General features: G+C 39.9%; 2 protein-coding genes across 2 annotated transcripts; both read left to right on the forward strand.

Annotated features, from left to right (window-relative positions):
• Positions 1–4,962: 4,962 nt before the first annotated feature.
• LOC105037918 (uncharacterized) lies at positions 4,963–6,297 on the forward strand. Its single transcript, XM_019848141.2, has one exon. It carries the CDS (start codon positions 4,980–4,982, stop codon positions 6,006–6,008), a length of 1,029 nt encoding a protein of 342 aa, XP_019703700.2. The 5' UTR covers positions 4,963–4,979; the 3' UTR covers positions 6,009–6,297.
• Positions 6,298–14,235: 7,938 nt separating this feature from the next.
• LOC109505451 (uncharacterized) lies at positions 14,236–15,328 on the forward strand. Its single transcript, XM_073250748.1, has one exon. It carries the CDS (start codon positions 14,236–14,238, stop codon positions 15,091–15,093), a length of 858 nt encoding a protein of 285 aa, XP_073106849.1. The 3' UTR covers positions 15,094–15,328.
• Positions 15,329–16,669: the final 1,341 nt, after the last annotated feature.

Consider the following 16,669-nt stretch of genomic DNA (forward strand, 5'->3'; position numbering starts at 1 on the left):
ATAAGCTACAGGAGTTGATGATGTCTTTATCTCTGCTCTACATCTCCACTCACCACATGATGTCCTCCCTTTATTATAAGACTTTCAAGCCCTGAGCAGCAAGAAAGTAGATCCATATCTGAAAAGAGACTTTAGATCAGCAAGGGGTTGGGAGAGTCAATTCTTCTTTTTGTTGTTTTTTCATTTTTCTGATTCAAGTCAGACTCTTATATTTGATTTGGTGAGGGAAAGGTATGGTATGATGTCTTCCTCTAGTGGTTGTAGTGGGTCTGTCAGTGGCAACAAAGTCTATTATAAATGTGCTGTCCTATTTCTACCAAACAGAAAAGAAATTCAAATGCCTGATCTAAATTTAAAAGAGTTGTTCTTGACCTATGCATGTCCCTATGCATGCATTAGGTGAAACCTGTGTAAGTTCACACAACATTGTTTGCAAACCAATACAAGAGACTTTACCAACATCCTCTTCTAAGATTTGATTTGTTATAGCCAAGTGGAGGGGAAAAAAAAAAAAAAGAAATCCTTCATTCTATTTTCATTAGTTAAAAATAAGAGTAATTATCATCCTTGCAATAATTTGTGATGGGGCAAAATAAATAATAGAAAAGCGATAAGGACAAAATTTCAATTAACAACTCCTGTTCGGTTTAATATTTTTGCTCAATCATATGCTTAAGCCAAATATATAAACTCCAAATAGATTCAACCTGAAATCAAGCAAAGCCATCTTGCTTGCATAAGGCTTAATCGAACTTAGGCGGTGATTAACACATCTCACTTAATCATAATCGATCAAACAAACTTAACCAATTTTTATAGTTAATTCATTAATTTTAACTTAATAAATAAAGTTTATTTTGGTAAACATAATAAGCTATTAGTGAAACATGACTAACCAATCACACATTTATGATAGTATTCTCATGGCCAACCTCATTCTCAATGGGGTCCAAAGATGTTATAATGTACCAAGTAATCCATCACACAAGAGAGCATAAACACCAAGACAAATGGACATCACGTGGTCATCCTCTAAATGAGTCATTGCTTGCTTTGTTCGGAGTAGTAGTCGGTGCGGTGATCATGGAGCCTGTCAGGCATCCAAAAAGAACTCCACCGAGGGTTGTTGGGACTCTGAAAGGAGGCATTCATAATTCGCATCTCATTTCATATACTTCTTTTTGGTAGTCACATTCCATGGACTTTGGGCAACACAACAGCCTCAAGACAAGGAGTCCTAGTCTCACATTGCTCTGTTTGTTTTCTGGGAATTGATGGACGAGGATTACTGGGATAATATTAAACATTAGAGCTAGCATGTCCCATCATGGGTCCACTGTTTGGCTAACATTTGTTAGGCTCCAATTGGAAGGAAGGAGGAGGAACAAAGATTATGACAGTTTAGCTGCATCCTGATGAGTTAAGGCACCAGATTGTTTTTATCCCATCGCCATTTTCTAAAAAGCCTAAATATCGATTACCTCAGTGGGTTTATATTCAGATAAACCATGATCTCTGTTTATCTAAGATGGAAGGTGGAAAATAAATTAGAAAAGTAGTAGGATATTTGGAGATCTAGGGCAATATATAGGAACTAAATATTGATTTCTCAGCTGACATTGTCAATTCTAAATTAAGTATTATTTTCGACATTGATTTTGATATTATTTTTTTGAAGCATTTAAGGTAGAAAACTATGAACACTGAAAAAAATCTTGGCTAGCATATGTTTTGGGATACACCTATTTACATCAGCTAAGATAATAAGGATCAAGATTTTAATATAATGCATTGGTGAGTGCCCCATACCAATACAAATCAATAGCTAAGCTCCTATATCCTTTTGTAACAGCTTATAATCTCTTGTTTTTAACAATATACTTTTTTTTTTTTTTTTTGATGGAGGATTATCCAATAAAAAAATCTAGACATACTTCTTAATGAAGTATGTGGGGTCTTGTGTCTCTTGTTTTGCTTTTATTACAAAAAGGGAAAAAAGATATATGTAGACTATTGGGTGGGCTGGTAGTGCATGTAAATTCATATATGCATGTGTCTATTCCAGATATTATTTTTTTGATACTCTAATAAGGTAGGTTTAGGAAAAAGTATTTTTGAAGTTTTAAAGAACTAAAAATAGCTTTTAGATACTCAATTCTATTTAATCCAATTAATACTATTTAATCGGTTTGATTGAATAGCTTTGATTTACATTTTATAATGAAGCTATCAGGTAAGCTGGTAAAGTCTGTGGATGGTTGTACACATAACTAAAGATATTGTTTTTATCAAAAAAATATTGCTTGTGAGATCTTTCAATCAAAAATACTCAAAGTTGATTTAAAAAATCAAGATGCTATCCATAGACGACGGAAAGCACATTCAATTTTTCTTCTTGTGATTGCAGTTAGACTGGTTACAAAGATACAATAGTATTTAGTTTCTTTTTCATATAAATTTTATTATCCCATATAGTTTGATAATCATAAGTTTTGACCTTTTGAGCATAAAATATCCTAATAATATCCTGAACTCCAATATCATCTACAAACTCTCAAATATTTGATTGCAACAATAAAGATAGACATGAATAGCTAAAAAAATCTAGACATACTTCTTAATGAAGTATGTGGAGTCTTGTGTCTCTTGTTTTGCTTTTATTACAATAAGAGAAAAAAGATATATGTAGGCTACTGGGAGGGCTGGTAGGGCGTGTAAATTCATATATGCTTGTGTCTATTCCAGATATTATTTTTTTGATACTCTAATAAGATAGGTTTAGGAAAAAGTATTTTTGAAGTTTTAAAGAACTAAAAATAGTTTTTAGATACTTAATTCTATTTAATCCAATTAATACTATTTAATCGGTTTGATTGAATAGCTTTGATTTACATTTTATAATGAAGCTATCAGGTAAGCTGGTAAAATCTCTGGATGGTTGTACACATAACTAAAAATATTGTTTTTATCAAAAAAATATTGCTTGTGAGATCCTTTCTATCAAAAATACTCAAAGTTGATTTAAAAAATCAAGATGCTATCCATAGACAACGGAGAGCACATTCAATTTTTCTTCTTGTGATTGCAGTTAGGCTGGTTACAAAGATACAATAGTATCTGATTTTTTTTTTCATATAAATTTTATTATCCCATATAGTTTGATAATCATAAGTTTTGACCTTTTGAGAATAAAATATTCTGATAATATCCTGAACTCAAATATCATCTACAAACTCTCAAATATTTGATTGCAACAATAAAGATAGACATGAATAGCTAAAAAAATATAGATTGCTGCATGGGTTTTGCTAAACACAAACCCATATTGCCATACCCTTTAAGGTTTTGGGTATAACTTTTGTTCCACGCATGGTCCATTGAAGAATCGAGTAAGGATTGAGTTCAAGTAAAAAAGAGGTGCATAGGGTTTGGGTAATGCTTAAGCATATAATAATAATGTACTTACATATACACTTTAAGCTCAAGTATAAATATTCAAGCATGTTTTAACATATCATTACGTTATCCATTTTTTCAATTGAAGGATATATACATAAAACTAACATTATGTATATTTTTATACGAGTATACATATATATGTATGTGTTTCCATATATATGTAACTATACAGTAAATTGGATAATTTATGTGGTTTCTGGTCGGATTTGATCAGGTTGAATATAAAAACCTCAAACCCAATCCCAACCTCGAAGTTTCAACATGTTTGGCTTAACATATACTCAAGCCATTCATTGTTGGATTTAGATTAGGTCTGTGTTGGGTCCTGGATTTTTTGGTAGGAGTAACAACCCTAGATTCGAACAATTCTTCTTTATCAAAGGTGCGCCAATTATGTGGGCCAAGTTAAAAATTTATTGTTCTAGGTCAAGGACGTGGTTTGCTAGAGGTAGATTATCAGGTTTGCAAGTGGGCTGAGCAGACTTGCATCAGACCCATTAGAAACACCAGCCAAACAAGATGAAATATTTAAGACTTAGAAATTGGGCATAGCTCCCAAACTAAATTCAACGAGATCCTCAATCAATCACACATGGCTCCCGTAAAAAAATTGCAACTGACCCAATCAAATCCAAATGGGTCAAGTTCAATCTGACAGAAATTAGCTTAAATTTCAGATGTTGCCTCTTAATTAAACCTAGTCTTAGTCTATGACATGATATGAAAAGAGACTAAATCAAACCCAATCTTGTTGAATGATGTGTTGGATATGAACCAGAATCTCAAGACATTTAATTGGGAGAAGTTGATCTCTGAAATCAGAATAAAAATGAGTGACTCCCATTCTAACTGTTTGATTGGAGAGAATTTCATTTTCTTTCTAGTTCTAAAGGGGAATAGAATGTTTTAATTCTCCAAAATCGAATTCTTATAGTCCTCTAGTATTAAATATATAATCTCATTTCAATTTCAATTTTGATTCTAGTTATTCCAAACCAAATTTGCTGGAGGATATGGGTTTTCTGATTCTCCATTCTAATTTATTTCAATTATGATTTCAATGGCAGCTTGAATGCACTCTTGGATTCGAAGCTGGTGTAGGCCAGGTTCAAGTCAAGCGGGAATCCAACCCCACCTAAAGCCCTACAAGTAATCTGTCTGGACCAGGGCATGTAGTTACTTGACTTGGTGGAATTCCCAAACTAATCTCGACAGAGACCTTGGTTTTGACGAAGAAGTAATAGTCTGTCTCTGAGGGGCTCTAAGTAGAAGAGCATGCTCCTGTTCCAAGCGAGCTCCTTGCCAAGGCTGCTCAAGCCCGGACCCAGAAAAACAGTCCCCATTGCAAGCAATACATTGTTTGGAAGCAACCCTCAAAAAGCCTTGGCATGTGAGCCAAGTCATTTGCAACCTCATATCAATACCAAGTCAACATCTCCTCTCTCGCTACAAATACCCACACTCCATTCTCCTCTTCTCCATCCCTCCTTCCACTCTCTAACGTCTCTAGTCCAAACACAATGTCTAACATCCCCTCCCCCCCCAGCTTTGGCTTTCCACCATTCTTCCCACCTTCTCCTGCTGCTAGACAACCACCCCGCCCGCGGCCACCCCCTGTTGCACCACCAGTAGTCCCGGCGCCACCCCGCCCGCGGCCACCCCCTGTTGCACCACCAGTTGTTCCGGCGCCACCCCGCCCTCAGCCACCCCCTGTTGCACCACCAATTGTCCCGGTGCCACCCCGCCCGCAGCCACCCCCTGTTGCACCACCGGTTGTCCCGGCGCCACCCCGCCCGCGGCCACCCCCTGTTGCACCACCCGTTGTTCCGGTGCCACCCCGCCCGCAGCCACCCCCTGTTGCACCACCAATTGTCCCGGCGCCACCCCGCCCGCAGCCACCTCCTGTTGCACCACCCGTTGTCCCGGCGCCACCCCGCCCTCAGCCACCTCCTGTTGCACCACCCGTTGTCCCGGCGCCACCCCGCCCCCAGCCACCTCCTGTCGCACCACCAGTTGTCCCGGCTCCACCGCGCCCCAAGCCACCCCCAGTCGCACCACCAGTTGTCCCGGCGCCACCCCGCCCACAGCCACCACCTGTGGCACCACCAGTTGTCCCGGCACCACCCCGCCCGCTGCCGCCACCAACCCCCGTCACTCCCCCATCGCCTCCCTCGCCGACCCCCAACACTGTCATCATTATCGTGTTCGTCTCGCTCGGCGGCCTCCTCTTCCTCGCATTCCTCGCGGCTGCTCTCTTCTGTTTCCTTAAGAAGAAGAAGAAGAAGAAGATGGTCCAAGAGAATGATGTTGTGAACGTCGAGGACCGCGTACGCGTCCATGAAACCATAGTTTCAGGCCCCCACGGTCCACAAGTGCTGGCCCTGGCGGTCGACGAAGATATCAGAGTTCAGGAAGTAATGAAGAAGAACGAATTCGCCTGCGAAGCCTCGGGCACCAAGCTAGGAGTGGAAGCAGCTGGAACAAACAAGGGGGGAGTTGCAGTTCCTCCTGGCTCTAAGCGCCACCACCTTCTTGAGCACAAGGGCTAGCAAAGCCGCATGCATGGTTAATTGCCAAAGCTTGGCCGAGAAAGAGGTTGTGGTACTTTTAATAAGGACCTGTACGTGGTTCAATGGTGTGCATGGAGAGTGTTGCCGGTGTTCCTTTTACTTGTTCAACTCATCAGAATAAGATGCCTTGTTGGAAATAATTGTCCAAGTGTTGATGTACGTACTCTTGCTATAAGATTACAAAGTTCTAAGCTTATGGCCGGCCGTGCAAGTAGACTAGATTAGAATTACATATTGTTATATACTTGCTGCTCATTTTTTTTAAATCCAGATCCAGCACGAGTAAAAACTAGTGTTGATTTTGGCCCTTGTTGTTCCACATCAACAGTACGGTCTACGCCTATTGAGCATAGCATATGTGAGAGATTGGAAACACGACAGCCTAGTTCTCATAAAAAGTAATTAAGGACAGCCTAAGATAGTGTCATTGAAATTTTAATGTGACGACTGATGTCACGTTGACAAAAATATTATAGAACTGGAAGGGGTACATATGATTGCATACTCGGAGATCCAGTGGGATGAATTGAAAGAAAACAAATGATACAACATGCAGTACTTTTGGCAGGTATAATATTAGACTTGGAGACGACGTACTTAGGGCTGAATTATACAAGGCGAAGAATTAGACTATCAGAGGACAGAGGACTGAGGAGGTAAAAATGCCCATGTGGATAACTGTATACACGAAACTTTCCATCAATGTCATGATCTATGATAGATATTATCAACCCTACAAACTATCGACAACCACATGTTGATATTTAAACGGCCATTTGGTATATTTGGTGAATTCGTTGCTGAATTCATTTGGTTTATGTTGATCCTGCAATAAGTACTATATTACTCAAAATTTTGTATCCAGCCTTCCATGCGGATGCAATGAAAAATTCCATTCCATGTCACGACCCTCAGTATGTATCTAATAGCTTCGGCGACTTAAAATGAAATTAAATGGCCTACCAAAATTCTCAACCTTAAATATGAATAAATTATCTCGAGCATTTTCCTATTCTCATCTCAGGTGGCCAATACTAATCTTCATTGCATATACTAATACTTTTAATTGAAATTCTCAACCCTAATTATAAATAACACACTAATTTTAAGTACTGTTGTCATTAAAGGATTCAAAACAGCATTACCTTTCATAATGCTCTATTATTATAACAACTGATACAACAATTGTTAAATTATTACCTGCAAATTGGAGCCCTCAATCACTTTCTATTGTAACTTGAAAACAAAGATGATTGTAAAGTAGTTAAGTTATTTGGAAGTTATTTTTCCCTTCTTGATTGGGCCTAGATTAATTCTGGGTGGATAGTGGTTGGGCCAGGTATAGGTGCCATATAATGATCCATTGGAGAACTCTATCGAATCTTTGTCATATTGTTACATACTTGACATGGTTGGACAATTTAATTCAAACTAAATTCCCATAAATTCGAAATTCTTGACCCTGCTATCACCCACATTATTGCAATATTTGAGTCTGCAGGTCGAATATTATGTATTGACCTTTCCTGACCTAGTATGCAATGCATCCATTTGGTCTAGGATCATGGTTGACCTAATCCATTCCAAATGACTCAATAGGTTACCCAACTTGACCTACTTTGACCAGCCAACCTTTGGATTACCCACAGAGAAAGATGATGGAATCACCAAACATACGGATGGTTCAATCATATTTTCTACACATAAAAAAAGAATGACATATTAAACTATATGTTCCTTACTTTAAAATATTTATCATTTAGTTATTTATTTATTTATATGCACTTTCTTACAATTTCATTATTTCTCTTTTTCTAGACTATGGAGTTGGATAGGCCACCAATACAACTTGAGATATTTGAGCGGATCACCCACAAACAAAAAGGAAGTTCGGATGACTTTGTCAACAACAAGTCCAAAAAAATTTCAGTAAGTTTACTTATTCTACTTAATGTAAATTTATTATTTATCAATATATTGCAATGAGTATCAAGTTAATGTATTTTTTAATGATTTCAGAAAAAATATTCTACTACTCTCACTGCTAAGTATGGCTCAAATGTCTCATCTCAATCCGAGTTTGATCCAAATGTATGGGTCCAAGCAACTGGAGGCCCAAAGAATGGAAGATTATATGGATTTGAGCACAAAGAATATCCTAAGCTGTTATTGGGATCTGCGGCTAGTTTTTATTCAACAACATAGGGATATCTTGATTCTTCAATGCAACAGTCCATTGAGGAGCAAGTTCAATATTTAATTACACGGCAATGCAATCAATGGCGAGAAGAGATACATCAGGAGGTATGTCAGGAGCTGCAGCAAGAGATGATTCAAATGAGGAAAACAATACAGAAAGAGAGATGGAAACAATGCGTGTTATGATGTCGAAATTTAACCAATCATGTGCTTCTTGGCTTGATCATGACCATTCAGATGTGTGCCTTATTTTGAATTTTAAATTATTTTATGATGAGATATTTTAAGAAAATTTAATATAATATTTTGCTACTATGGGATATTTTAATTTTTATCTTGATATTTGAAGTTTTTGATATAAATATGATGTTATGAATGATTGAATTTACTATGAATTAATATTTGTATTATATTTGTTATGAGTTAGTTTTATATTTATTATGAATTCATAATTACTGAATGAATTAGTTGTATATGAATATTTGAATGATTTATTGGATATTTTAAGGTTATTTTAAGAAAAATAAATTTAATGATGAATCAATAATGGATTTGTGATAAAATTTTGTGATAGATTTATTTTGAATATGGTGACAGATTTGTGATGGACCAGTGACAAAATTTTATGATAGATTTATGATGGCTTTATGATGGATTTGTTTTGAATATTGTGATGGATCAGTGATGGAATGTTGTGACAAAAAATCTATCATAAATTTTCATCACTGATCCAACATAAATTTCTATCATAAATCAGTCGTAAATTCGTCATAAATTTTTATCACAAATCTATTATAAATCCATCATACAATTTGTGACGGATTTTGTTTTGAATATTGTTTACTATTTATGATAGAATGTGTGACGAAAATTTTCATCATAAATTTTTTTGTGACTAAGATTTCAGTGATGAATTTTTCTGTCACAAAACATATTACAAAAATTATTTGTGATGAATTTTTAGGGTCAATGATGGAAAAATCTGTCACTAAAATCTTGTTTTCTTGTAGAACATCATGGCCAGCATATCAATCTATAATGAAGAGGAGTTTATTTCATTAGGGTAAAAGTTCATTATATGAAAGAAAGAATCAAAATATAAAAAGCAAAATCACAAAGCATCTTAGGCTGCAAGCTCACTGGCAGCTTTAGTGGTAGACTCGGATGCTAAAAGCTCGGTAGCTAGAAAGGCTCAACTTTGGTAGAAGGCAGCACTATCTGATCCTCCTCCTCTATTACATCATCTTTGGCTTTAAGATCAAGGAGGCTGACATCAACTTTCAGGTTCAGCTGGGCGATCTATGCTTCGCAAGCCTCAAATCTATACCCATAAGCCACCAAGGAGCCCTCAGCGACCTCGCCTTCAAAGTCATTGGAGGCTTTGAAGTTCTCCACAACCTTAAATTCGGCCTCGGTAATAGTTCTACTTTGGCCTGGGCCTTGATCAGCTTCTCTTTTTCTTCAGCGGCTTTGATTATTGCATCATCGAGCTCTAACATCTCTTTGAGTTCGGTAATCTTCTACTAATGTATCTCAGCGACACTGCGCTCCATGGTCACGAAGCCCTTGAGCTAGGAGCTTGGACTTGGCTTGGGAGGCCTCCTCCTCAGCCACCTTCTTTGCCTCCTCGACAGCCTTCACTCAGGCCTTAGAGGTCCGAAGTTTCTCCTTCAATGAGAGCTTCACTTAATTGAAGATGATGAGGCCCTCACTGAAGATAGTGACACCATGGGCTAATTGCAAAAAAAAAATTCTAGTCAAAAATATCGATAAAAAAAGAAAAAAAAATCAAATTAAGAAAAGAACGAGTTTTACCCCGAGGATAACAGCATAGGTCGAGCCCACCACCTCATCTAGTGCATAAGCCTTCTTCTTTATCTAATCGAATGGAAGCAACACCATCTTCATTAGCCTTCCAGGTGAGTTGATAGTCATTGAGACTAGAATCACCACTCTGGACTCTCTTTGCCAAAGTAATGAATCTCTTCTCAATCCCAAAAGAGGAGGGGTATACCTCAAATCTTGCCATTGGAGCGGCACCACTGAAGAGATCATGCAATGATGATAGATGAGGGGGGGATGGGGTATGCCTAGGAGGTGGCGGGTTCAGCACCCAAACCGACTCCAGAGTAGTTGGAATAGCCAACCATAGTGGCACGGCCTTATCGTCGATCTCCAATGGAGCCATGCTTGAAGTCCCTGCTGATGGCATGGGGAGTGGAGAAGAAGTTGTCAGCTTGAACTTCTTCTACTTCTTGGACAAGGACTCCCCTCTGGAGGAACCCGACCTCTTCTTCAAGGATGAATTAATTGATTCTAAAATTAGCCTCATCACTGCAAAATTAAGGAGAGATAGTTAGTACAAAAGTCAACAACAAGACAAAAAAAAAATTTAAGTTAAAGAGAAATCAACTATACCTCAAGGCAGTACCGAGCTAATGCCAACATCATAAAGCATCTGCTCAATCACCAATTCTTTCAGCACCAATACCTCGACATCGAGCAGAGTGCGATGATCTTCATCGTCCTCAGGAAGGATCGACTTGTGTTTATTCGAGGAGAGCCAACTAAAGCCTCAAAGTATATACAAAGAGATTAAAAAAAAAAAGACTTTTCCAACCATAGACCAAGGAGGTGAGTCCATTAATGAATTTATGTCCTCCTCAGAGAGAGAAGTAACACCATTCTTTTTCATGGGGATATTTCTTCACGAAGAACATCGCTACGAAGAGTAAGCACCTTGAAGGGATACCGAGCTAATTACAATAAATGATGAAAGTTACGATCACTCGAGTAGAGTTTATAGTGATCTAAGTAGGAAGAATCCTATAAAAATCTAAAATGATGCTGATAAAAGGATGAAGATGAAGGTGGAGATCAGTTCAGAGAGACTCTTCGTACAAAGTGACTCATCCCTTCAGAGCATCGATGACTCGATCCTCTCGATCTACAACCTTCAATCCGAAAGACAAACTGATGGAGTACTAAGTCTAGAATCTTCTCAAATTGGACTCAAAAATGCTTGACTCCTTATTACTGGGACACCAGAAGTCCTCGAACCCGCACACGAGACTGCCCAAGCCTTAGGGTTCAAAAGACTGGTATTCAGACGAGGAGCCAGCCTTGTCGTGATCCAAGGATTACCCTCGAATCTGGCTCGACGAGGAGGTTGCCAAGGACCTTAGCCGCCTTAATGATTTTTGCCCCTAGAATTGCCACCATCAGAAGCCATGGAATAGGGAAAAAGAAAGGATTACGAAAGAAAGGGACTAAAGTAGAAAATAAAACAAAAATGGACCAAAAAACAAAAACACAGAAAAAGCAAGATCAGAAGATGGGAGACCAATCGGAAGAAAAGTTTTAAAGATTTAAAAATTCACTGGCGCCGAAGAAGATAGTGGCAAATGGCAAACGCTCTTTCCGAAGGCTACAACAATAGGGACAATGAAAATTTAACGACGCAAATAGAGAAAGGTATAGCAAAAGAAGTCTATTTATACTACTCACCAATGGCCCAAATCAAAGCTCCTTACTATCAAATTTTGACATATGGCATACATCAGGGCCATCGAATCGTGTGACTCTTTGTCATGCCTCCCCTATATCGGGCCACATAGACTGATCCATGAGAGGTAGTGTGAGGCCTATCAACAATCAATACGTAGCAAACCATTATAGGCCCAAGAATAACTACCGGATTCCTTTTCAAATCATTACACCGCAACCCATACCTCATAATTGTGGTGGGATTTGCGAAGCAATGTATTAATAAAGCTCCAAAATTTTTTCTATCGAGTAGTATAGATTAAATGATCCAACCTAAAAATCCGATTGCAGGCTGAGATCAAATCTCACCATCGACAACTTTCTTTGTTCGAAGTGATAAAGTTACTTTAGACTCAAAAATAGGGGGGGGGGGGCAAGTGTTGTGAAGGAAACTTACCACCCAACCTTAACCTTCCCTCTTTCAGATTATAACCGATCACTTATCTTGGATTCAGTGCCGATGACTTTTTAAAAGGACAAATGATCCCCTCAGAGGTCGAAATAGAAAACAGGACAACTAAACTGCCTCCCTATCATCAACACTCGTCTGCTCTCCAAATACACTCGGGTCCGGTCCAAATACACTCGGGTCCGGTCCAAATATACTACGTAACTGAACCTCTAGAGGATCTTCTGGAGGTGACGAATAGAGTGATTCGGAGATCATCTGTTGATTTTCAAATCCAAACTCTGAAGTTTGAACCCGATCTAGAGGATCTTCTGGAGGTGACGAACAGAGTGATTCGGAGATTATCTGTTGATTTTCAAATCCAAACTCTAAAGTTTGAACCTGATCTAGAGGATCTTCTGGAGGTGACGGATAGAGTGATTCGGAGATTATCTGTTGATTTTCAAATCCAATCTCTGAAGTTTGACCAAGTTGATACCCGAGATCAATGCTTTGCATGGAAGGATTTAGAATGTCCTGCTGAAAGTTCTGAGCACTTGGATGATAATCACCTATATCATCGGAGCTGATGAAACCCGTGAAATCATTCGGCAATGACATTGATGGTGCTTGTGTAACGCTACCAGTATTATAATTAGCATGACCATCCATATCATAATAATTCACATGACTACCATTATTATTGTGAATAACTTGATAATCTAGTGGTTCCACTTCTCTACCATCATGTTGAATCTGTTGAACCTGAGATGTTCCTGGTTTTTCGGTAGATCGGCTAGTGGTGGCTTTTGATGGCTCTTCTGGAGGTGACGGATAGAGTGATTCGGAGATCATCTGTTGATTTTCAAATTCAAACTCTGAAGTTTGAACCTGATCTAGAGGATCTTCTGGAGGTGACGGATAGAGTGATTCGGAGATCATCTACTGATTTTCAAATCCAAACTCTGGAGTTTGACCAAGTTGATACCCGAGATCAATACTTTGCATGGAAGGATTTAGAATGTCCTGCTGAAAGTTCTGAGCACTTAGATGATGATCACCTATATCATCGGAGCTGATGAAACCCGTGAAATCATTCGGCAATGACATTGATGGTGCTTGTGTGACGCTACCAGTATTATAATTAGCATGACCATCCATATCATAATAATTCACATGACTACCATTATTATTGTGAATAACTTGATAATCTAGTGGTTCCACTTCTCTACCATCATGTGGAATCTGTTGAACCTGAGATGTTCCTGGTTTTTCAGTAGACCGGCTAGTGGTGGCTTGTTGGGCTTTTGGTGGCTCCTCTGGCTCCCCACTCTTCTCCTCATCAGCTCTTGGCTACCACAATATTGGCTACCACTCGAACTTCAGATCATATGTGTATCGATCCAAAGGTTGGAACTATACTGATGATGATAGACGAAGTTCTAAGCCAGCAAGCTGTTATAGAAATAAAGATCACCCCAAAGATGTCTCCCAAATCCTCGAACAATTTTCGTTGATTACAAACACGAACTAATATCATGGAGGTAACACACGTAACCTAATACCCACGATTCTTACAATCGTGAGCATTGATTCTCTGTTTTTATTACCGAATTTAAAAATAACATACAACTATCCTCCTCTATAAAGGAAGGCACGGGAGTTCTCACATCATATTTTTCTCCAAGAGAATAGATCTACTCTCTCTTTTTATTTTTTTTTATTATTTTTGAGCTTCGACTAATTTAAACACGAAAGAATCTCTCTATCCAAGAATTTTTGACGTGAGTGGACTTTTTTTTTTTTTAGATTTTCTAAGGAGTAGAGCATGCTCCAGTTCCAAGTCAGCTCTTTGCCAAGGCTGCGCAAGCCCGGACCCGGAAAAACAGTCCCCGTTGCAAGCAACACATTGTTTGGAAGCAACCCTCAAAAAGCCTTGGCATGCGAGCCAAGTCATTTGCAACCTGATTTCAATACCAAGTCAACATCTCCTCTCTCGCTACAAATACCCACACTCCATTCTCCTCTTCTCCATCCCTCCTTCCACTCTCTAACATCTCTAGTCCAAACACAATGTCTAACATCCCCTCCCTCCAGAGCTTTGGCTTTCCACCATTCTTCCCACCTTCTCCTCCTGCTAAACAACCACCCCGCCCGCGGCCACCCCCTGTTGCACCACCAATTGTCCCGGCGCCACCCCGCCCTCAGCCACCCCCTGTTGCACCACCAGTTGTTCCGGCACCACCCCGCCCGCGGCCACCCCCTCTTGCACCACCAGTTGTTCCGGCACCACCCAGGCCGCTGCCACCCCCTGTTGCACCACCAATTGTCCCGACGCCACCCCGCCCCCGGCCACCCCCTGTTGCACCACCAGTTGTCCCGGCACCACCGCGCCCGCAGCCACCCCCCGTTGCACCACCAGTTGTCCCAGCACCACCGCGCCCGCAGCCACCCCCCGTTGCACCACCAGTTGTCCCGGCACCACCCCCCGTTGCACCACCAGTTGTCCCAGCACCACCCTGCCCGCTGCCGCCACCTATTGCACCACCAGTTGTACCGCCACCACCCCCCGTCACTCCCCCATCGCCGACCCCCAACACTGTCATCGTTATCGTGTTCGTCTCGCTCGGCGGCCTCCTCTTCCTCGCATTCCTCGCGGCTGCTCTCTTCTGTTTCCTCAAGAAGAAGAAGAAGAAGAAGATGGTCCAAGAGAATGATGTTGTGAACGTCGAAGACCACCTACGCGTCCATGAAACCATAGTTCCAGGCCCCCATGGCTCACAACTGGTGGCCATGGCGGTCGACGAAGATCTCAGAGTTCAGGAAGTGATGAAGAAGAACGAATTCGCCTCCGAAGCCTCGGGCACCAAGCTAGGGTTTGGAGGCAGCTGGAACAAACAAGGAGGGAGCTGCAGTTCCTCCGGGCTCTAAGCGCCACCACCTTCTTGAGCACAAGGGCTAGCAAAGACGCATGCATGGTTGCCAAAGCTTGGCCGAGAAAGAAGTTGTGGTACTTCTACTAAGGACCTGTACGTGGTTCAATTGTGTGCATGGAGAGTGTTGCCCGTGTTCCTTTTTCTTGTTCAACTCATCAAAATAAGATGCCTTGTTGGAAATAATTGTCCCATTGTTTATGTACTCTTGGTAGCTATAAGATTACAAAGTTTTAAGCCCATGGCCGTCCAAGTGGACTAGATTAGAATTACATATTGTTATATACTTGCTGCTTATTTTTTTAAATCCAGATCCAGCACGAGTACTGAGAATAGCATATACGAGATATCGGAAACAGGACAGCTTAGTTCTCATAAAAAGTAAGGACAGCCTAAGATAGTGTGTCATTGAAATTTTAATGTGATGAGTGATGATTTTACGAGAGGCATGTTAAGAAAAATGTTATATAACTAGAAGAGGTACATATGATTGAATATATACTTGGAGATTCAGTGGGATGAAGAAAGAAAAAAAATGATACAGCATGCACTTCTTTTGGTCAGGTATAATATTAGACTTGGAGACGACGTACTTCGTGCTGAATTATACAAGGCGAAGAATTAGACTATCAGAGGACAGAGGACTGAGGAGGTAAAAATGCCATGTGGATAACTGTAGGCATAAGAATCTTTCCATCAATGTCATGATCTATGATAGATATCGTCAACCCTACAAACTACTGACAACCATACGTTGATTTAAACGACCATTTTTGTATATTTGATGAATTCGTTTCCGAATTTATTTAGTTTATGTTGATCCTGCAATAAGTACTATATCACTCAAAATTTTTATATCTAGCCCTCCATGTGGATGCAATGGAAACATTCCATTCTATATCATGACCCATCTGCCCGAATGGATATTGTTAGGAGTAATTTGGAATAGGCTGGTGATGTATAAAAATTCAAGTTCATTGTGACCCATTAGGTCCACATCAGCATCTTTCAAGCAGCCTAATTGTTGCGGTTTGCCGATCTCTGATCGGCAAGTATCTGTCCCGACTCATGGTCATAGATTATTCTGTCTGATCTCTCGTCGACGTGTTCTTAGTCCGAGTCCTTGATTGAAAAACTATCAGCTCCAACTCTTAGTCGGCATGCCACACTCTCCGACTTCTCTTCGGAAGTAGATTGATCAGGCTTAGATTCAAAGGGCAAGCACCAACTGGCCATAGCTATCAATACTATTTGAGCGTAACTACCTGATCCTGAGAATCATTTCCGGCTTAACAGCCTGATCCAAAGAATCATTTCCGACGTAACTGTCTAATCCTGAGAATCACAGCCAAATAACCGTACCAAATTTGGCCAACATGTCTATCAAAAATGGTTACACAGCAGTCTCCTCTATAAATACTCAAATCTTGAGGACCAAGGTAAGTAACCCATCTCAAAAAACTAAAACTCTGCTTCTCTATTTGCGTATTTTGACTTAAGTGTCGGAGGATCCCCACAATCCTTCAGCTCGGACTTTTTTGCAGGTTGCTCCAGCACCGTGCTTCTCGATTTGT

Source organism: Elaeis guineensis, chromosome 1 (assembly GCF_000442705.2).
Source record: "Elaeis guineensis isolate ETL-2024a chromosome 1, EG11, whole genome shotgun sequence".
NCBI classification, from domain to species: Eukaryota; Viridiplantae; Streptophyta; class Magnoliopsida; order Arecales; family Arecaceae; genus Elaeis; species Elaeis guineensis.